Source organism: Nicotiana attenuata, unplaced genomic scaffold, assembly GCF_001879085.1.
Source record: "Nicotiana attenuata strain UT unplaced genomic scaffold, NIATTr2, whole genome shotgun sequence".
Lineage (NCBI taxonomy): Eukaryota > Viridiplantae > Streptophyta > Magnoliopsida > Solanales > Solanaceae > Nicotiana > Nicotiana attenuata.
This window is the reverse complement of record NW_017670444.1, coordinates 73,081-96,081: the sequence shown is the minus strand read 5'-3', so window position 1 is coordinate 96,081 and position 23,001 is coordinate 73,081. Positions and strand designations below refer to the sequence as shown.

General features: G+C 40.0%; 2 protein-coding genes across 2 annotated transcripts; one reads left to right on the top strand and one right to left on the bottom strand.

The window, feature by feature from the left end:
* Nucleotides 1–2,673: 2,673 nt before the first annotated feature.
* On the bottom strand, nt 2,674–7,113 carry LOC109239496 (BTB/POZ domain-containing protein At5g67385). The gene is made up of 5 exons (XM_019406068.1): nt 6,655–7,113; nt 6,432–6,501; nt 5,606–6,220; nt 4,987–5,517; nt 2,674–3,457 (listed from the first exon to the last, which is right to left on the bottom strand). Exons 1-5 carry the CDS (start codon nt 6,759–6,761, stop codon nt 2,921–2,923), a joined length of 1,860 nt encoding a protein of 619 aa, XP_019261613.1. The 5' UTR covers nt 6,762–7,113; the 3' UTR covers nt 2,674–2,920.
* Nucleotides 7,114–11,704: 4,591 nt separating this feature from the next.
* On the top strand, nt 11,705–14,494 carry LOC109239483. The gene is made up of 3 exons (XM_019406057.1): nt 11,705–12,078; nt 12,127–13,193; nt 14,400–14,494. Exons 1-3 carry the CDS (start codon nt 11,705–11,707, stop codon nt 14,492–14,494), a joined length of 1,536 nt encoding a protein of 511 aa, XP_019261602.1.
* Nucleotides 14,495–23,001: the final 8,507 nt, after the last annotated feature.

Sequence of the window (23,001 nt, the reverse complement as noted above, 5' to 3'; positions counted from 1 at the left end):
ATTTGCAAGGAAGAACAGAAATGTCTTTCATTCTACTAAAAGGCATATGCCCTAATCGATTGTGCCATAAAATCTCCATTTTATTGACATCAGATTGGTATGTACAATGGGATGCAGGAAACAATGGAGAATGGTATTTACAACTGGAAACAGAATCAGAATCACAAGTGGAAGTAAGTGCAGTAGAGACAGTAGAAGAACCATCTACCAGAAGCTTGTAAAGACCATGCTCCACTTTACCAACTTCCACTGGCCTCTTCAGTGAAGGGCCCTGGAGAAGACAAGAAAAATTGTTGAATAGAAGATCACAATCCAAATATGAGACAAGTTTATAGACAAAAATAAGATTGTAGTGAAAGCTAGGAACATAGAGAACATGATGCAAGGTGAAAGATAAGAAGTGCAGGGAGCCAGTACAAGTGACTTTGACCTTGTAGCCATTAGGAAGGGTAACTAGATAAGGAATAACAAGAGGCTTAATGTCAAAAAGAAGGTCTCTATTAGAAGTCATGTGATCTATGGCTCCAGAATCTATAATCCAAATACAGTCATTAACTCTAGTTAGCATGCATGCACCATAACTAACACCTACACAAGCAGGGGAAAGAACCATACCAGCAAAATTGGCAGAACCCATAAGACCGTATTGAGTAGGTGAATCAGAAACATGATTCTGCTGCAGCAAGTGTAGCAATTGAGTGTATTGTTCTTTGGTTAGCCCAGGGACCAATGAACCAGAGTCAGGAGGACACTCAGATGGAAGATTAGTTGAATCAGAGTTTACACCAAGGTTCTGAACTTCAACATTCCCAGCAATTCTCTTCCCTTTGGTGAACTTAAAATTGGGTGGAAAACCATGAAGTTTATAGCACTTCTCAATGAGATGCCCAGGTCTTTTGCAATATTTGCACACCAAATTGGACTTTGTCTGATCAAAATTGACTCTTTGAATATACTGTTTTGGAGGAATAGGAAGTTGATTGACTGTTGGATGTTTGTTAACAGAAATGTGAAAGTTGACATTAAAGGAGGCTGATTCATTGTTGAACTGAGGACTAGGACTGGCTTGTCTTTGTCTTTCATCTTGGAGAAGAATATTGTAAGCATTATCTAGAGAAGGTAGAGGCTGCATCATGAGCAAATTACTCCGGACACTAACATAAGTGTCGTTCAACCCCATGAGAAGCTGATAAAGTTTGTTCTCCTCTTCCTCCTCAGACCTACCCCCAAAATTACATCGTTGGCATACTTAGAGCGCAAGAAGGCCAACTCGTCCCAAAGTTTCTTCAGCTTATTGAAATATGAAGCAATGTCTAATGAACCCTGATTAGTGAAAGCCAATTCCTTTTTTAATTCAAACACTTTGGTCCCGTCAACCGACCCTTACCTCTTATTAAGCTGGTTCCAAATACTCTGAGCAGTTTCTGAGTATTGGACGCTCTCAGCAATGTCATGGGATAAGGAACTAGTTATCCACGAAATGACCATGTTATTACACCTATCCCACAATTTAATTTGAGGAGAGTCATCAGCAGGTCTAGGGCATGACCCATCTATAAAGGCAATTTTGTATCTGGCTGATAAGGAGATGATCATACTCCTTCGCCAACCTCCAAAACCAGTCCCAGAAAAAGGGTTAGAAACAAGAGAGATCCCAGGGACATCAGAAGATGAAAGATGAAGAGGATATGAAGGATCTGAGACATAAGTGCTAGAGTTGCTAGAGCTAACAGAGGTATCCGCAACAACCATGATGTAGAAGCACAAACAATTACAGAATCAAAAAAACACCACACAAATCAGGCATGTAAGAACAAGAGAAGCGGAGAACACAATACCAAAGGTTCTTCGCGACCGGAAGAACTACAACCTTCAAAATCGCAAGCAGAGAAAGACTGAAGAAACCAGTAACAATGTCAGAAACCCTAGCTCACGAAAAAGAACTCAAAACCAGCATTCAGCGGAAAAGACTTCAAACATGCCACAATTAACATTGTAAGAGGTTAATTCGGAGTAAAACCAACAGCAAATCAAAGAGTCCTCGGCAGAAAAACGAGAAATTGATGAAAGCAACCAAAAAACCAACGAAATTCCCGAGAACCCATGAAACTTGAACAAAAATGAACAAGGCTAAGATCGGACGAACCAGCAGCGTGAAATGGAACAGAATCATCGCTCTGATACCATGTTAATGTGTGAAACAAGATTGAATTGAATCAATTTGTATCTAGGGCTTGTATTAGAATGAACGAAGAAAGAGCTATCTTTTTATTGTATCAGAAAACAAAAAATGAATGCTTCTTCTGTTTCTAGAAACCTCTATTACTTATATATATGACCCGGAAATTACTATTTGGGCTTAAGCCCAATCCAGACTACATACATAAATAAAAGTACAATATAGACAGAATATTAAGTTGGGCCTTCTTCAATTTGGGCCTGACGTGCAGTAATTCCAACAAAATCTTCAGTATAATGAAAATATTCTATTGCTGTTTGTCAGTCATTAGTTAAGTCATTTTCTCCCATTTTCCACACTAATGGAGACCAAATCCAACCTGATTTGATCACGTCCACGTTTCTTGCCCCCCGGAAATGGCAGAAGCTAATAGCTATAGATGAGAACTACTTTTTCCAGTGAGACTAATATTTTGTTGCTTGTACATCTCAAGATTGCAAATCTTTCTTCAAGATACATATAAGAGAAACCAAAATTACAAATCTTTCATAGATAATGTACAGGAAGTCGTCCACGTCCATCTAAATACAATTTTTGGATTAAAGCATGACCAAATTTATACTTTACCATACAACTCGCACGATTAAAATAAAAACTAAAATTTGAATCCAGTATCATATATGTTCAGACAATGCAGTAATAATAATTCTTCAACCCAACGACAAATATAGCTAGCTCAAATCAGGATATAGAATGACGCCTATCTTTACTTGGTTTATTTCGGCCTTTGTTGGCTGTGAGTCCATCGGCTCGAATAAATTTTCCAAGCTTTTTGGATACTGAGCTTATGAAATTAGATTTTCTTGGCAAAGGAGGTTTATCAGCAGATGGATGAGTGATGACTAAAGGGCTGCTAGCAGCTGATTTGTTTGAAGGTTTTTCAATTTCTTTCAACCTCATTTTCATCTTTAGCAACTCAAATTTCAGCTCCTGATTTTCTCGTTTTAGACTAGAGACCTCATCTGAAACAGGACGGATATCAGTGGAGAACTGATTCGTTTTAGAAGGAATTAGAGCTGGATGTTCAGTTGCTACAAGTTGGCTCCCGTCCATGACCTCACGAAGGCGTTGCTGCTCGTAGTAAAGTACTTGCACAACTGTCTGAACAGGGAGCCTATCATTTTGAGCAGCATGAGCACAGGCCTCTCTAGATAGCTTTTGACAGTCCATAACACCGCAAACTTTTTTTCTTTCCATATCACTTAGAGCTGGATGTGCCTTCAAATTATGCAAAAACATTAGAAAGATGAAAGTAGTTTTAACCGGTATGAAGATAATGCTGATTAGCATGGTTTAAGGGTTCCACACTTTTGTTCTGAATTTTAAAAAGCTTAAACTTTCTGATGAAGTTCAACTCATTGTTCAAGAATATATTTGATGTACTAACAACATATGTGAAGATCATCAAATGGGATTTCACATTATTCTAATATCATTTCTCAGCCAGCTCGGAGACCCTCTGATTGAGCATAATTACAAGGAGCAGAACAAAAGTAGCAAATCAATTAGCCAAATTTGGTGGTAGGATGAAGGAGTCTACTAGGATAATACATTTTGGATTTCTTCCTATGTTTGTCTTAGAGATGTTGGAGGCAAACAGATTACTATTATGTACTCAAGAAACACTAAGCAATGAATGGATGCTACTTAATACCCTTTGGCACCAAAAGCAAAAAAAAAAATGATCAAATGGTATACATGGTTTAGATCTTGTTATTATGTGACGTGACTGAATAGCAATAAGATTCAGAGCTTCTGTAGCAAAAACCTATTGAGTCTATTCTTACCTTTTAAATTAGAAAGAGTAACAGGGGGGGGGGGGGGGCGAGTTTGCATATATATGAGCATATAAACGAGCTTCTTCTTTAGGATGAGATACCATATATGAAGTATGTATTGGCACACAAGATCCTTTAGGATGTTATTACAAATTTGACCTACAGCTGAAAGGAGAAAGCGAAGGGTCAACGAGCAGATACCAGATCCTTATTTCACCCTGGTTAACATTAAGGTGTCAAATGATAGAAAAAGACCTCAAGTATGAAGACCTATGCACAGCAAGGCCTGCAACATAGAAAAGAGAAAACAAGAGCCACCACATTGTAGCAATGACCCTATGCAATGCAAAAGGAGGCGGATCCAAGATTTAAACTTAGTGGGTTCAAGGTTCTGAGATTTAGATTATGGGTTCAAAACGTAATATCTATAATATTTTGCACACACACATATATATATATATGGTCTAAGTAAGACGCGGTGAGTTGAATTGAACACATATTCAAAGTTCAAACCAGGTGCAGGATAAATGCACCATGAGATACATGTTCAGGACAGGGGAAGAAATGAGATTCCAAACTCCAGACAACATCAGTCTCACAAAATGGTTGTAGGGTAAAGGAGTATAGGACATGGGCTTCGGTCAAACTCATGAGGCAGACCGAGAAATGCCTGCAAAAAAAATAATTGAGGAGCAAGGATTTTGTGAAAATGACTAGTTCTTCATTGGTAACATATTTTCTGATTTGGTTTATTCCCAAAGTCTTCTCTCAGTCATAATTATGCTAGGACCAAGAGGTACATTGTTGTAGAAGGCATTTCAATCAAGATTACTAAGTTTAGCATGACAATTACCATGTAGCAATCAGGACCAAGGTTTTCTCCTTTTCTAAACATGATCTAAATCTATGAAAATGCTCCTGTATGTGTAAATATGCATAGAAAAATTTATAATTAATCATCGCGCATACCTTCAAATAAATATCAATAGCCCTGTACATCCCATCTTCAGTGATCTTTGCTTGCTCTGGGATAACTTCAGCAAGACTAATGAATTTTGAAACGGATAGATTACGGTCTGAGGCTATTTCAGCAAGGTAATTCTCCATAAGTTTCCCAACCCGCTCCATGTCACTTAATGAAGGAGACACATACTCTTCATCTCCCAATCGACTTCCATCCATTTCATTGTCAAGGAAATTCATGATGATACGCTGCACGGTTTCAACATCAAACAATGTATCCCCTGTGAAGGAATATGAAGGAATTAACAGATCATCTAATACAGCCTGACCAAGCTGCAATGACATCCTCTTCTCCAAGTCAAGTCTGCAAGCAACCGTGGTTTCTAGATATATTGCAGCTCGGAGCAGCATTGACAGAAAGCTAACTGACAATGCATTTTTCTCCCTTGGGAGAAGACTAACAATTGTTTCTAAAACAACCCTCTTTTCATGTTCTTGTTTTGCCTCAATTTTTTTCCTTCCCTTTCCAAATATTTCCTGTGATAAACAAAAGAATTACTACTATTTGCATAAATATTTCATTTTAACCAAATAATCCAGATTATGTTATAGGACAAGGCCTCACCAAACCTCGAAGAGACTTCTGTGCATAGAGCATTAATATTGGTCCAAGTGCATACTGCTTGAATCCTCTTCCCATCATTGCAATTAGAACCCTTTGGAAAAAATCAATTCTAAGGACAGTTAAATCCTCAGCGCACCAATCAACCATAGGCTTCGGGTTTGAAAACGTGGGTGAATTCAATCCGTTAGTACCAGACTCTGCTCTACCTGATGTGCAGAATTGGTTATCCTTGCATGCAATATATGCAATTGTGTCGATGCATCGACTAACCAGTTTTACTTTCTCTGCAATGGGAAGTAGGCTTTCTGAAGAATGCAAAATTGAAACTGCACCAGCTAGGCTTTTAAGAGCTACTTCATTTAAGTAGGCCTCAGTTCTTCCAACCAAATTCCCAACTGCATAGTCTTCTGTCATCTCAAGATATTCCGCTGCGCATCTCAGCAAGGCAATGTTTTCTGTGCTTATCTCAAAATTAATTCCATAACAAAATTTTGCGGCAAGTTCAAATGCGTCTGATCCACCGGGTATATCAGGGATTTCGACTGTAGAAACATCAGCATCATTGGATTCTGAGATAATCTTCCTTATGTATCCACTCTTTGAGACCAAAGGGAACTGCATGGAACGCAACAAATTATTATTGAACCTTGTGATTCAATCATCAAAAAAGAAACAAATTGCCAAGTTAAATTCAGATTCTCATTGAGGAGTGACCAGGGCTGATAACTCAATCCAAATAGGAATATAACTAAAACCAACAACAGTTTGTATTGTGCGTGGAGTTTAGTTATAACTTGTTACGACAAAAGCATAGAGAACAACGCACCTTGTGCAGTGAAAAGGCGGATCCGCCTGCATTTACAGTTACGTCACTTGGGATCTCTTGGGAGAAAATCCTGTTAAGATTATACAGGTAACTCATTTATCAGTACCTACAATTGCCATTACAGTGAGTATCTTGAAAAACAGAATAATAATTCAATAATAGTACATGGAAAGGGGCTGCCTTTTAGAAAGCGCAATAAGAAGTCAAGATATATAGAGCATACCAATCAGAGGTCCTCTTCATAGCAGTGGAAAGAAGCTCCTTCTTTTTTGTGAACATATTGTTAACACTAGAGGGTTGTTCAACCCCCTCTGAATCAAGATCCTTCATGATTGAATCTTTAAAGGGTCTTGCCAATGTTCATCATATTCGATCTACCGTAGAGGATTCGTTTCCTTATGAAGCAAAAACCAGAAAGACATGTTCTTTTCCTTGCTTCTGTTAATTCAATGTCTGAGCATTTAATCAACAGTATCTGGCCCCTAATAATTGAATTATTTTTATCAGCTTTCACTATCAATCAAGGCATTGGTACAATTCCCATAATAGGTCTTAATGTCAGCAGAACAAAGATCATGTTTGAGGAGCCCCTACAGCAGAAATGTGAGTGGTATTAAAGGTATTATGTGAATGATTGGGGTTAAATAGAGTGGAAAAGGATTTGGTTCAGTGTGTGGACGTAGAAACAGAGAGTTTTAAAGAAGAGATGAGATAATGGCGCCAAAAGAAATAGTAGCAATTGTTCAATGTGGGTGGGGACTATTCTCATCCACAGACACAGAATTGGCAATACCTGATTTTTTTTTTTTCCCTTTTCATCAATTTTCTTATTGCTTTTAAAATTAAAATTCATTTCATTTAAGAGATGTATGACTCTCCATGTGAGTTATCGTGGCATTCACCAATTTGACCCAGTCAGATTTGGCCTTCCACGTCTGCACAAAACCATCCAATATAGGATTCAAAACCCATCTTAAAATACGTACTGACAATTTAGTGCCTGCAACCAATTAATTAGAGGACAATATTCCCTCCTCACAACGTAGGGATGAGGTTTGCATACACATTATATACGGCGAAATCGGAGGGTCCGTTTTCTTGTCATTAAGGTACTTCAGAAAGGTCACTTCGAAGGCTCAAGGCCACAGCTGAATATCCTCCCTTGAGGGTCGTCGACACCCGACCCCAGGATGATGCAAACCGCGACTATGATGAAGAGGGGGAGTTCCCAATGCGCACGGCTAATACTGACAGGGCCTAGCCGGTCTACTCTGGACCCGAATCAGGGTATCACGTCTAGTTGTCCCATCTCACATCTTTACAATTAATGCATTTTGTACTATGTAGGGACTCCCCTCCTATATAAAGGGGACCCTTGTCATTTTGTAAAGTAGAGTTGCTCCAATTACTCCACACGAAATATAGAAGAACATTCTCTTTTCTCTCTAACATATTCTCTTGATATTATTGCTCTCGTTTATTACATTCATACTTGTTCTCCATTTATTGTTTATCATTGGCCATAAAAAGCCTTCGTTGATTATCTTACAACTGTTAGCCCTTCCCCGGTTGCCCTTAATAGCTCGAGCCCGAGCCCTGAAATCGACCTCGAGACCCCGTATCGGTCTGCCCGAGGCCCAGATTGGCTAGCTCATCGGTTTGATTAAAGCTCTATCTTTAGCTCGCATTCCGTCTCTAAATTCCACACACATAGCATCATTCGCTTGAACAACTAGCATAAAAATAAATCACGTATTTTTAGAGTCCCATCAACAAATTTAATTGTTATTACCATTTTCGCGGTAAACAGTTTAGCGCCCACCGTGGGGCCAAAGATAATAGTAATTATTTTCTTGTTGGTTTCATCACATAACGCAAGTTATCTTTCACACTTTTTCTTGTCCAAGATCTTCGGTTGCAGGTTAAAATGTCTAATTCAGTAAACAACAATATTGAAAACCACAGAGAAAATGGTGTGGTCGTTCGGGGTGTTGGTGAGCCGCCGCAAAATCTTGAGAACGCGCCAGGACCGATTCCGGCGGACGGAATCTCATGCGACGCTCGACACGTCGAAATAAGCTCCCACACTAACAGGGGCATACACCAAGGCGACCAATAGGATGCCCAAAAAACCCCTGCTCGAGAAGAACGGGAAGTTAGCCTTCATGTTATTTTTGAAATGTTGCAGGTACAACAGCTGGCTATTGCTCAGCTGCAAAGTCACCAGAAAACTTCTAGCACGGTAGCACCGGGGACAGCTCCCCCGGCCGAACAGGTACCGGAGAGGTCAAGCAATAATGGGTCGATAGCCTATCCCGCCATCGTATAGATGCTCGAAGACCTCACCAGAAGGATCGAGTCGGGCGAAAAAATGATAGAATCCAACGATAAGAAGGTCGAGACTTACAACTCAAGGGTCGACCAAATTCCAGGAGCGCCCCCGATACTGAAGGGTGTGGACTCGAAGAAATTCGTGCAGAAGCCGTTCCCACAGGAAGCGGCCCCGAAACCCATTCTGAAGAAGTTTAGAATGCCGGAGCTTCCGAAATACAACGGTACCTCGGACCCCAATGAACACGTTACCGCGTACACCTGTGCAGTAAATGGAAACGACATAAAGGACGACGAGATCGAGTCCGTCCTGTTGAAAAAATTTGGAGAAACACTTTCTAAAGGGGCGATGATGTAGTATCATAACTTGGCCCCGAACTCTATAGTCTCGTTTGCCATGTCGGCAGATTCCTTCATAAAGGCGCATGCCGGGGCCATCAAGGTGGCCACCAGGAAATCCGACATCTTCAAAATCAAGCAGAGGGGGAATGAAATGCTACGGGAATTTGTGTCCCGCTTTCAAATGGAAAGAATGGAACTACCCCCGGTCTCCGACGACTGGGCGGTACAAGCCTTTACTCAAGGTCTGAATGAGCGAAGCTCGGTAGCTTCGAAGCAGCTGAAAGAGAACCTGGTCGAATATCCCGCCGTGACTTGGTCGGACGTTCATAACCGATACCAGTCAAAAATCAGGGTCGAGGACGATTAGCTGGGAGCCCCCACGGGCTCGGTATACCTAAGCAGGCTCTTGGCAAAGGAGCCAAAGCCAAACAAAGAAAGATATCAGTCATCCCGAAGATCGAATGAACGCCCCAAGGCGTAACCCACCTCGAAACGATCGAAGGATAGACCGAGGACAGAATCCTCGGGGACTCATCGGCCAAGCCGGATTCGACATGAACAAAGGATCAACAGAGGCACCTCGCCTGTCAGAATACAACTTCAACGTCGATATATCAGATATTATCTTCGCCATCAGCAAAATCAAAGATGTCAAGTGGCCCTGGCCTATGCAATCAGATCCTTCGCAAAGGAACCATAACCTGGTGTGCGAATTCCACAACACACATGGCCACAGGACCGAGGATTGCCACCAGCTCCGAGAGGAAGTAGCCAGACTACTCAACAATGGTCATCTCCGAAAATTCCTAAGTGATCGGGCCAAAAACCAGTTCCGAGAAAGAGAGGCGGCTAAGAAGAACGAAACGAGCGGACTGTTAGCTTCAAGGTTTCACGTATTAATTTTGATGATAACAAACCAATACAATTACTTATCAAAGAAGATGCTGGTAAAGATCCAAACAAATATGGAAAAAGAGATATCATGTGAAGAATTTATTAAGGAAGATTATTTTCAAAGATTTGAACTCCAAGCGCCATAAATGAAATAATATTTGAAGGTGAAATTTCAAATATGGAATGGCTTACTACAATATCAGAAGAAGAATCAACAAAAATTATGGATGGGAAGTTTTTCAACATCTTGAAAGGAAAGTTGCTAAAATCGTGGAGAAGATCTATTATCGTGTGGAAGGAAGATACTATATAGAAGAGATACTACAAGACAAAGGAAGAATATATTTTTATGGAAAAAAATATATTATGGGTGTAGTATATTCTATATTATCGAAAGAGATTATTTTTCAAGATCAAAAAAGGAGTCAAAGATTTGTTGAGATCTATCAGAAAGGAAATATTTTATTAAGAAAGATATTTTTACCAAGTCAAGTACTACAAGGAATTGGCCAAATCTTGAATTTAAGGAATGTTGCACAAAGAAACTTATTTACTACGGATGAGATGGAAAGTATTGTTCTTATGGAAAGAAGCATGAGTTACTGGAATCAATCAAGAATTAATACAATCATGGAAAAGTAAATCATGGGGATTTTGATTAAATCATCCTGACTATTCTCAAGTAGATATTCATAAAGATTATATATTGCAGAGAATTATTAATCATGGATCTATTCAAGGAAAGAATTGATATTGGCATCATGATTGGAAATTCAAATTGTCCAATTCAAAAGGAAAGTTTGCATTAATAGAAGATCTCCAAATCTACCTTATAGATTGTGATCATGTTCAAAAGGTCAAGAAGCAGTAAAGGAAAGTTGGAGCAGCAGCAAAGGAAATCCTTTTCCAAAATTAGAAGACCGCTGCAACGGCTAGAATATTCAACGACCAAGTATAAAAGAGAAGATACTTACAACAGCAAAATCACGCAGCCTTCTGTACAATTGTCTATCCAACTACAAGTTCTTTATTCTACTCTTAACAAGCATTGTAATTCACTTTAGTAGATTTACTTTGTATCCAAAAGAGAGAAGAGAGACAAAAAAATATTGGAGAGGCAGTGTGTCCTAGAGGTTGTGTCATTGTTCGTTTCTTTGGTGAGCGAGTGAAAAACCAAAGGGTAGTTGTTGGTGAGCGAGTGAAAACCAACCCTGTCAGCATTGGTGGTGATCGCTGAAAATCACAAAGGTTGTACTCAATTCAATTTACAAAGAGCTCTAAAAGATAACACTCTTGAAACCCAAGAGGACTGGATTAGGATACCACATTGGTTCCGAACTAGTATAAAATTCCTGGTGTCATTTACTTTATCGCTCTCGTATTATATTCTGTTCCTTTACTGTTTATTGTGATTAATACTTGTTTAAATTGAAAGAACTAACAGTTCTGTGCAGGCTATCTTCGCATAAGTCGACTAGGTCTGAAGAATAGTCGACTAGAAATTTAAAAAGGCTACAATTCACCCCTCCCCCCTTGTACTTTCAATTGGTATCAGAGCAGGTCTCGCATTTTTACTTTTGCTTAACAGCAAGTGAGAAAAGATCATATCAGCACACACAGTTATCGGAGCCTTACTCCAAGAGGGGACTTCTGCATTAAGACCACCATACTTTAACGGAAAGTATTACACTCACTGGAAAGTTCTAATGGAAGCTTTCATCAAATCTTATGATGTCAAAGCATGGCGAGTCATCAAGAAGGGTGACTTTCCTCTCCTACATTCCAAATCAAAAAAGAAACCAGAAGGACAGGTATCTACTGAAACCCTTGACATTGATGATTATACTGATGAGCATATAGCGATCGTGCAGATAAATTCAAAGGCAAAAAATCTATTATACAATGCTATAAGCGGAGAAGAATTTGAGAAAATATCAAGTTGTGACACAGCCAAAGAAATGTGGGATAAACTTGAAGTTACTTATGAAGGTACCAGTAAAGTAAAAGAGACAAGGATAAACCGCCTGATTCGTGATTATGAGTTGTTTCAAATGAAGGAAGATAAATCCATTAAAGACATGTTTGGCCGATTTAGCAAAATAGCCGGAGATCTAAAATCCTTTTGAAGACCATATTCAAGTGGTGAACAAGTCAGAAAGATTCTAAGAAGTTTACCCACCTTATGGCAACCAAACGTTGTTGCTCTTGAATACGGAGATCTCGACAAACTATCATATGATGGACTTCGTGGAGACCTTACAACCTTTGAGCAAACCCATCTCAAAAAGCATGAACATGAAGAGAAGAAAAAGAGCGTTGTTTCTAAATCAACTATTGCTGAGTTTGAAAGTAAAGCCGAAGAAGAAGGAGACAAACATCAAGATGATATTGCATTATTTTCTAGAGTTGTCTCTAACACGACGCGAAGAAGCAAGAAAAATGGAAGAGTCAATTCAAGTTCTAGAAAAGGTAATGAAATAAGTAAGCAGAAAAACAATGACAGAAAGTGCTACAAATGCAGAAATTATGGTCACATCCAAGCCAACTGTCCAGAACTAAAAAGGAAACTATCCAAGGGCAATCGAAAGAGAAAATCTTCCAGCGTATGGAGTGATGAATATATGCCAGATAAAAAGCATAACGGAGTTGCCAACCTTTGTTTCATGGCACAAAGTGAGACAAGTGAGAAAAGAAAATCTTTTTGTATCTGGAGTGATGATGATATATCAGACAACGATCATGAGGAATCTACAAGCAACTGCATCATGGCCCCAAGTGAAACAAGTGAGGTAAGATTTCAAGATTGTGATAAATGTAATGAACTTCAAAGTATCGTAGAACAGGCTTTAGAAGATATGAGAAAAATTCTTGATGAGCTCATGAAGACTAAACGTGAGAAGAAAAACTTGGAGACCCAACTTGAAGAATATAACAATTTGAAAAAGGAAAAGGAAGAGTGGGATATTCTACTCGAAGAATATCAGGTTGAAAATGACTTACTTCAAGAAGAAAATGTGGAACTTCACAAACAAATGAATAGTTTGCACATATCTTCCCGTCACCAGTTTGATCGACCGAACAAGCGGGCTCATTTTCTTAATAACTCCAAGTTGACTAATAAGGGATCTACTAGTAGACGCCCTACTTCAAACAAGTCGACTCAGGAAAGCTTCAAGTCAACTAAGGCACCTGCTGGTAAATACTCTACTTCTTTTGTTACATGTCACTACTGTAGTAATTTTGGACATAAGGCATTTGCATGTAATTATGCCAAAAGTCATGATAGATCAAAATTTGTTTGGACACCTAAACAGTTACATATATCTCCAATTATACAAGCTACTAACCATGAAGGACCCAAAAAGGTTTGGGTACCAAAAACAAACTAATTTATTTTGCAGGAATTCTTAGTCCAGCCATAAAAAGGATTAAAGATGTTTGCGTATTGGCTGGTCGAGGAACATGCTTCAAAGTTCTTACATATTCACAGAGGATGAATGAAATATGACGTATGATCTAAAAGAGTGACTGGTATCGCTAAGGTCTATTCAAGTTCTTCTCGGTGCATTAGGTGATATACGTTTAGCTATTGGTTTAGTAAAGTATAACCTAGTATATGCATATTAGTCATCTATATGCACTTCGAGTCCACTAGCTATATCACATTGTTATTCTATTTGGTATTATTTTTTATCCATGACTTAGAGACTTTAAATAGCTTGAGTACATGTCTTGCATGAACCATGTCATTTGCATAAGATATTAGGACAAGAAAGCATGCGATTATATTGATATCGTACGAACTTGACTCATGCCTATATGCGTCTTAGATTATCCTTGAAGTAAATTATTTGTGTAATAGTACTTTCTTGGTAAGAATACTAATGCTTCACTCAAGACCAAGAAAGTTATTTAACTTTGAGGCCACTTTTACACATGAACATTTTGGGAAATACTGAAAATCTTGAAGACAAAAGGTATGTATCTCTATTATTCGCTTTAATTGGGTTATGTTCTGGATCTATATTAGAGGACACCTTATGTGAGATATATAAGGAAAAAAAATCAAGTGTAGATTATTTCTATCTTTTTTGTTGCAAATACTTACCAAAAGCTTGGAAGGTAAATATATATGTCTTTATTCATGATTATCCTTACTTTCGCATATGTCATATTTTTTTAATAAGAAAATAACGCATTTGTTGTGATCATCGATGCGAGTTTTAGTAGTATTTGTCTGACATTTTCTTGCAACAAGCATGATCTTTCACATCTTAGTTTGGTGCCTCAGATGAAAGCAAACTTGAAAAGAAAACATCATTTTTGCATAAATTGTCATCATTGGCTTAATATGCTTTAATATTTTTCGTTGGATCTTATCTTGAATGAAATTCTGTTTAGCTATGGGAAGGGAGAAAAATCAATTTTTGGTTATCTTATTTCCTTTGGTTGCAACTGTTTTGGATGGAGAACTTGCAGTTGATAGCTTGCGATAAATTGCTAGTGACATATTTATACTAGTTGAACTAGACAGTCATGAAAAAGCATTAAACGATGAATGCTGGATTCTATTAATGTAAAATTTGTTGAGCAAAGTTGAAAGAATTAATAGTATAGAAATTCAGTACCAAGTAAAGGAGCTGCAATCATGAATATCTAAAGCCTGATAAGTTGGTAAGGTTGTGAATAACATGGGTAAACTTATAGCTCAAGGCTTCACAATAAGAAGTGCAAAGCATGAAAGGAAGTTCGCTCATAAAGCCAAGCATTCAAGAAATCTATTCTAGAGGCTTGCTTTAGAACTTCATAGTACTGATAACCCTGTGAGCCATCTACTTCTCTAACCAAAGAGAAATGTACCACAGGTAAGGTAACATGGAAGCATGTTTTGAGGATATTGAGACACTTTCTCATTTCAGGAAAGAAATTGGTATCATTCTCATGTATTCTTTTGTAGTAAAAATAATTCATTATCATCTTACCTCTTTTGTGATTATCATTTATGTGTTTCAAAGCATAGGTTGAAGTTTGACTAAGATTCTGATCATCTACAAATATTTCCAGCCTACTACTTTATTTTACTATACCTACTATTTGAAAAGTTTTACTCAAATGGTTGTTAAAACTTTTCCTTATTAATATGGTCTAGTGACTCAAAATATGCTCTACCATTATTTATCCCTTAATCATTTGAAATTATCTTTTGGTCCACCTAAAGTGCATGTCTAATTTATTATGTTTTATATATGCTCTCAAGTGATTACTAATGCCTTGCATCTCAAACTTGTCAATTTGATTTAAAGGTATTTAATTTCTCTGATTACTTATATAAATATTAGATGCATATGGATAATAGTTCTCAGTTGCGTACTAGTTTTGATAATTGAAATGATCATGTAGTCTCATGCTATTTGATGGTCTTATGGAAAATATTAAGATTTGATTAGTTGTTATTTTGTTCTCTTGCTTAAAAAGTATACCCTTTTCATGATGACAAAAGGGGGAGAAAATAATATGTACAAAAGTTCGAATAAGGTAGAATGTATGGAGACAGGGGGAGCATAACTGAGGAATGCATAGAGTGAGGGGGAGTTCACACTTCATGTACTACACGTATTTCGAGAGGAAGACTTCAGGGAAGTAAACAGTCTATAATTAAGTCATTGATTAAATTTTCTTCTTTTGTACTCAATGGTTTGCCATCATCAAAAAGGGGGGGATTGTTAGCTTCAGGTTTCACGTATTAATTTTGATGATAACAAACCAATAAAATTAATAATCAAAGAACATTTACTTGTGGTAATCTTATTTTTTGTATACGTTTATTCAAGAAAGAAGATGTTGGTAAAGATCCAAACAAATATGGGAAAAGAGATATCATGCGAAGAATTTATCAAGGAAGATTATTTTCAAAGATTTGATCTCCAAGCGCCATAAAAGGAATAATATTTGAAAGTGAAATTTCAAATATGGAATGGCTTACTACAATATCAGAAGAAGAATCTACGAAAATTATGGATGGGAAGTTTTTAGACATCTTGAAAGAAAGTTGCTAAAATCGTGAAGAAGATCTATTATCGTGTCGAAGGAAGATACTATATGAAAGAGATACTACAGGACAAAGGAAGAATATATTTTTATGGAAAGAAAATATATTATGGGTGTAGTATATTCTATATTATGGAAAGAGATATTTTTCAAGATCAAAAAAGGAGTCAAAGATTTGTTGAGATCTATCAAAAAGGAAATATTTTATTAAGAAAGATATTTTTACCAGGTCAAGTACTACAAGGAATTGGCCAAATCTTGAATTTAAGGAATATTGCACAAAGAAGCTTATTTACTACGGATGAGATGGAAAGTACTGTTCTTATGGAAAGAAGCATGAGTTACTGGAATCAATCAAGAATTAATACAATCATGGAAAAGTAAATCATAGGGATTTTGATTGATTATCATGACTATTCTCAAGTAGATATTCATAAAGATTATATATAGCAGAGAATTATTAATCATGGATCTATTCAAGGAAAGAATTGATATTGGCATCATGATTGAAAATTCAAATTGTCCAATTCAAAAGGAAAGTTTGCATTAACAGAAGATCTCCAAATCTACCTTATAGATTGCGGTCATGTTCAAAAGGGCAAGAAGCAGTAAAGAAAAGTTGGAGCAGCAGCAAAGGAAATCCTTTTCCAAAATTAGAAGACCGCTGCAACGGCTAGAATATTCAACGACCAAGTATAAAAGATAAGATACTTATAACAGCAAAATCACGCAGCCTTCTATACAATTATCTATCTAACTACAAGTTCTTTATTCTACTCTTAACAAGAATTGTTATTCACTTTAGTAGATTTACTGTGTATCCAAAAGAGAGAAGAGAGACAGAAAAATATTGGAGAGGCAGTGTGTCCTAGAGGTTGTGTCATTGTTCGTTTCTTTGGTGAGCGAGTGAAAAACCAAAGGGTTGTTGTTGGTGAATGATAACTACGGATTTTGACATGTTTCATGCTCTTTCTTGCTTACGCTTTGATTATAAATTCTTACAAAATAGACCCAAAAGGCTAATAAGTTGTGCTTGATTGCAGGTTTGATCAACAAAGTGACGACATGTCAAATATCGGCTCAACAAGGAGTGAAACCTGCACAAGTATCAAAGACAAAAGGAACTCAGGACAAACTAGCCTAGTGCGACCGCAGTCCATTCTGTGCGGTCCGCACTAGGGAGATTCAGAGAACTGGCAAATCAAGCGTTAAAGCAGTGCGACCGCAGTGGAGATTGTGCGGTCCGCACTGAATACTCCACGGCCGCACTACCATTCTATGCGGTCCGCGGAAGCCAACTTCAGAGAGATGTCTAGAGCCTATCATCAAGCCTATACGGTCCGCGGTCGACTCTGTGCGGACCGCGTTAGCTGCCTCCGCGGCCGCGGTCCATTCTGCGCGGTCCGCGGAGGCTGAGTTCAGAGAGCCAAGATTTCAAATCCAAGAGCCTAGTGCGGCCGCAGTCCATTTTGTGCGGCCCGCACTGACCCCGCCGGGGTATTTTTGTCCAGTTTTTCCAGCTTAGTATAAATAGAACCTTTTTCTATTTTTAGGGTATCAGATATTTTAGCACTGCAGCTGCACTCGTGAGAAGACCTTTCTTAGCTAATTTTGGCATGTTTACGTAGTTTTTATCATTGAAACTTTGTATTTACTTTAGTAATTAATTAATATGTTTTTCTCTTCATCTATTTCTTTGATTTTAACTTCAAGCAAGAGTAGCTAAACCCATTATCTAGGGTTGTGGCTCAACCCTAGTGTGGGTAATTGATGGGTGTTGTGATTTAAGGTTAGATTGATTATGGGTGTTTGTTATTTGGGTCAATTTTATGGTTTAATTTATGAATTAGTGGTTGCAAACACTAGTTTGTGCTAAGTTGACTTGGCTCTTCTTGAGAAAGAGAGCCTAAGTCTCCAAAATTGACCCAACAAGGAATTGGGATGGACTCAAGAGATTTAATAGTCCCAATTATAGGGTTAAATCTCGAGAGAGTAATTACCCGACTTGAACCCTAGTTGCTCGGGCATATATGCATACCCAATTGGTCTCGAGAGAGTCAATTGGGCAAAACGACTCTTTCTACCGAGAGGTGTAGAGTTGGTAGTATTGAGTAACGGTTATAACATATTTCCCCAATCATGTCAATCGAGCCTTAGGTGCAATTACCCGTCAATTAGCCACCTAGGTGGAGGTCACTACCCTAGTGCCCTTTAAACTATTAGATATATCATGTAGCAATTTATCTCTTAGCTTAATCTAGTTGCATTTTCAATTAGTAGTTTGATAAAAATAGAATTATAAAGAAAATCCAAAAATGAATAGAAGACCAATTAAGAGCACACACGCAATCCTCAACTAGATAGATACTCGACTCCAATCCTAGCTCTCTGTGTATTCGATCCCAACCCAAAATCGGGTAAAAGCTATTGCGACCCTCTCTTGCTACCTTTTATTGGTGCGGAGTAGGTAGCGATCAGTGAGCGAGTAAAAACCAACCCTGTCAGCATTGGTGGTGATCGCTGAAAATCACAAAGATTGTACTCAATTCAATTCACAAAGAGCTCTAAAAGATAACACTCTTGCAACCCAAGAGGACTGGATTAGGATACCACATTGGTTCCGAACCAGTACAAAATTCCTGGTGTCATTTACTTTATCGCTCTTGTATTATATTTTGTTCCTTTATTGTTTATTGTGATTAATACTTGTTTAAATCGAAAGAACTAACAGTTCTGTGCAGGCTGTCTCCGCATAAGTCGACTAGGTCTAAAGAGTAGTCGACTACAAATTTAAAAAGACTACAATTCACCCCTCTCTTGTACTTTCACGGACCGCAACATGTCATTCACATGATGTTGGGAGGCGTTGATGCCCCGCAAGAACCCGTAATGAGAAAGACAAAAATATCCATCACTGGAGAAATCACGTTCAGCGAGGAAGACACTGAGACCTTGTCTCAGCCTCACAACAACGCACTGGTAATCTCTTTCCTTGTAAATACGTTTCAAATAAAACGTGTGCTCGTGGACCCAGGTAGCTCGGCAAGCATTATGAGGTCGAGGGTAATAGAGCAGCTCGGACTGCTAGACCAAATCGTACCCGCCACTCGAGTCCTCAACGGATTCAACATGGCGAGTGAAACGACGAAAAGGGAAATCACCCTCCTAGTTAGCGTGGCCGGTACGACCCAAAATGTCAAATTTCATGTCATCGAAGGAGACATGAGGTACAACGCCTTGTTCGGACGACCGTGGATACACTGCATGAGAGCAGTACCATCCACCCTCCACCAAATGATGAAATTCCCAACAAAGGACGGGACCAAAACCGTCTACGGGGAACAACATGCGGCAAGGGAAATGTTTGCGGTGCACAATGTGGCACCGACACCATTACCTCCACTCATGAAAGAGCTAAAGGGTAATCAAAATACATCTTCAGTTAGACCCGATTAAACATAGCAGAGGACCGTACCGTGTCCTCATTACAAGCGAAAAGGACGCATCAGACCTCGTATCATCGCCGGCACATCCCACACTAAGGTACGAATGTCTCCCTTTTTATTTTTTTATTTTTTTCGCACTAACCCTTATGCAGGCGCCCGATTAAAGCAGTCAAAGTGTTGACCCAGCCTGAAGAACTTAAGGTTTTAAAGCATTCGTTGCACTCTTTTCCTTCGACCGAGTTTTTGGTCCCGAAGAGGGTTTTACCGGCAAGGTTTTTTACGAGGAAACACCTATGTGCTACCTTAGGAAGATCCAAACAAATGTTCGAGGCTTCTTTTTCAATCAACCTCGAACACTGGAGGGCATCCCCTAGAAGATCATCCACTCGGAAAAGCCAAAAAACACCAAATAGGGCCTCAATAGGAAAATGATGTACCGGGTTAAATGGTCGAATGAGCCGTGTCCGTATAGCCGGGCCCCCGATGGCAGAGACATATGTACTTGTATCAAGTAATCCAAGAATACCTTTATCGAAGCATCTCATACTCCAAAGGAAACTCAGCATTTTCGCAAAAACAATTCCTCCTTCAAAACGTCCCGAGCACTCGGGGACTGGCGTTGACAATTCAGCACCTGAACGACCTCCGGGTTAGGACTCCAAACTCATAAGCCCTCAACGAGGCAACACGAAAATCACGAAACATCTCTAAGGCCGAAAGTGCCCCGAATACTCTGGGACTGGCGTCAAAATCTCAAAAACGCACGACCTCAGGGTCGGGATCTCCAAAATTGTAAGCCCTCAACGAGGCAATACGAAATCTACAAGTGATGGCTTCCGAGCTAAGGTACCCTCGATGACTCGGGGACTGTCGCCAATCGCCATTCAATAAAAAACCCGAGGCCATAAGACCCCGAGCGGGCAGACTCAGTCTCGTAAGACCTACATAAGGCAACAATAATATCTGTAAGATATCAAGCAAGGCATGAACAATACTCGTACCAAGTATCCAAAACTGTAAGACCTCAAGCAAGGCATGAATAATACTCGTACCAGGTATCCAAAACTGTAAGACCTCAAGCAAGACATGAACAATACTTGTACCAAGTATCTAAAACTGTAAGACCTCAAAGGCATGAAAAATTTGTAAGACCTTACTACAGGTATAAACTCGATCCCGAAGTTTAGGCTATATATCGAACTTGTAAGACCCCTAAAAAGGCATACCCTCGATATAGATACCTACACTACTTCACTCGGGACCAAAAATGGCTCCGGCCAAGCACAAATGACTATGATCATACGGCTGTACCAGCCAAACTAACACGACTCGGGGATGCCTGACAGTCGCTATAAAATCACAGGCCATTACTTCAAATCTACTTCGAAAAGAACCGGTCAAACAGGCTACCCTCGGTATAGGCAAAAGAGCTTCGACCATGTCAGCTCCAAATCACAGGCTTCGAGCTACTCAGCCTCCGAGCCAAACCTTCCGAGGTGCTCGAACATCGCTGCAAAATGACTCAAAATCGAGGTTATCCTGAACCGTCGACGGGTCAGGCAAGAATTACTTCAAAAGTCCTTAGCGAGAGGAAAATAAAGCCATTAAAAGGCCGCATTGGCCCAAAACGTAAGAGCCATTATCGCCAGCTCACACAAAACATGAAAACTTGAGGGTCGATTGAGCTCGAGTCGAAACCTGACACGGAAACTGAACCCAAAATAGTTAACTACATATGCCTCAGGGCGAAGGATAAGAGCCGTTGTCGCCAGCCTAATGAGCCTTAGGGCCGCTTCGATCAAAGGCGTAAGAGCCATTATCGCCAGCCCACGCAAACATAAAAGCATGAGGGTCAAATGGGCTCGAGTCAGAATCTGACTCAGGGACCAAACCCAAAATAGTTGAGCAAAAGCATAAGAGCTCAAACGCCAGCCTATACTAAAGGTCGCACCGACTGAGCGCGTAAGAGCCCCCGGGCCAGCCTAATGAGCCTCAGGGCCATATCACGAATCTAAGGATTCTCACTGACTCTGAGACCAGTTCACCTGGCCAAATTCGAGACAGAAAGGGGTACAGAAAAAGTAAAGCCACAATGTTTTCTTTGATGCGCATACGCAGAAAAACACATTCTCCATCTACAAACATGCTCTAAAAATGCTACATACAAAATGGCAAAATCTACGCCCTACCCCTGAGAGCTACGACCTACCAGCCTCATCTTCACTCTCCTCGGTGCCAGATAGAAGCAACCGAGCATCGCGCTCGTCCTCCCTCGCTCGCGCCAACTCTTCCGAGAGGACAAAACCCCTAACGCAGATCTCCTCGAGAATCTTTCTACGAGACTTGCAGCAAGCATATCTTTTATCCTCTCCCCGCGATCGAGGATCCTCCTCAATTCGGCTTGAGCAGCGGTAGCGTCCTTCAAATAAATCGCCATCTCCTGATGAGCCTTAGTTCGGCTCAGTGCTGCTCCGGTTCAGGCATCGACGATCTCAGCCCTGACCTTCGAAAGCTCGGATTCGAGCTTGGTGATCATATCCGCTTGAACCAAAGCATTATCATGAGCTAAGCGAAGTTGAACCTCGAAGGCAGGAGCTTTAGCCAAGGCATCCTTCTCCTATGAAGTCTGAACCTCCGCCCGAGCTCTTAGCTCGTCACAAGCCTTCCTTGACTCGATCGGCTTCATCCCAAAGATGTTCCAGGGCTACCGTCTTTTTTTGCAACTGGGATAGACGTAGTGTTAGCCTCAGAAGCTAAAAGGCGGAACGCACACGCACCCGGGACGGAAAATTACCTGCTCCATCAAGTAGCTCTCATAATTCGAGCTCCGGCACGCCTCATATCACAAGTGCACCAGCTCGACTTCCTTTTCCTCGCAAAGGAGCCTGAGGGATCTATTCTCATCTAGAGCTTTCCAGAGCCTGGCTCCATGACGGAGCAGCTCGGACCTAAGCCTGTCAAAAGCCTGCAAAAGAAAACTCGATAAGGAAAGAAAGACACGGGATTCAAAAGGCCTATGTCGAAACTCACCATGAAGTGAAGCCGACGGACTTCCTTGAAGGCCGAGGGAAAATCTGTTAATCTAGTCCCCTAAGACCTAGAAGAAGCGACTCCGGTCGAGGCACGGTCGCTCGGAGAAACCACCTTTCCAGAATCAGGAACTACGGGCGCGGCGGGCTCAAATGGCGTTTCCATCTCGAAGCCCCGATCGTGTTTCGCCTCACTGTGAACGCCATCGCCCTGCGAACGCATATCCCGCTTATTATTGTCATTCTTCAGCCCGGGAGCTGGCAACCCCTCCCCCTCTTCGGAGGAGCACGGCCTCGCCTCAAAAGGCTCTCCGATACCTACAGTAGCACGATTAATACGTAGAAAGGGAAAATGTCTCTCCAAATGCGCGAAGGGTAAGGAAAAAGTAGTACAAACACACACCGCGATGTTTTGCCTCCCATCTACCTCGGTACAAAGTTCGCCACTTGCGCTCGTCGCAAGTCGAGTGGGTCGCCAGC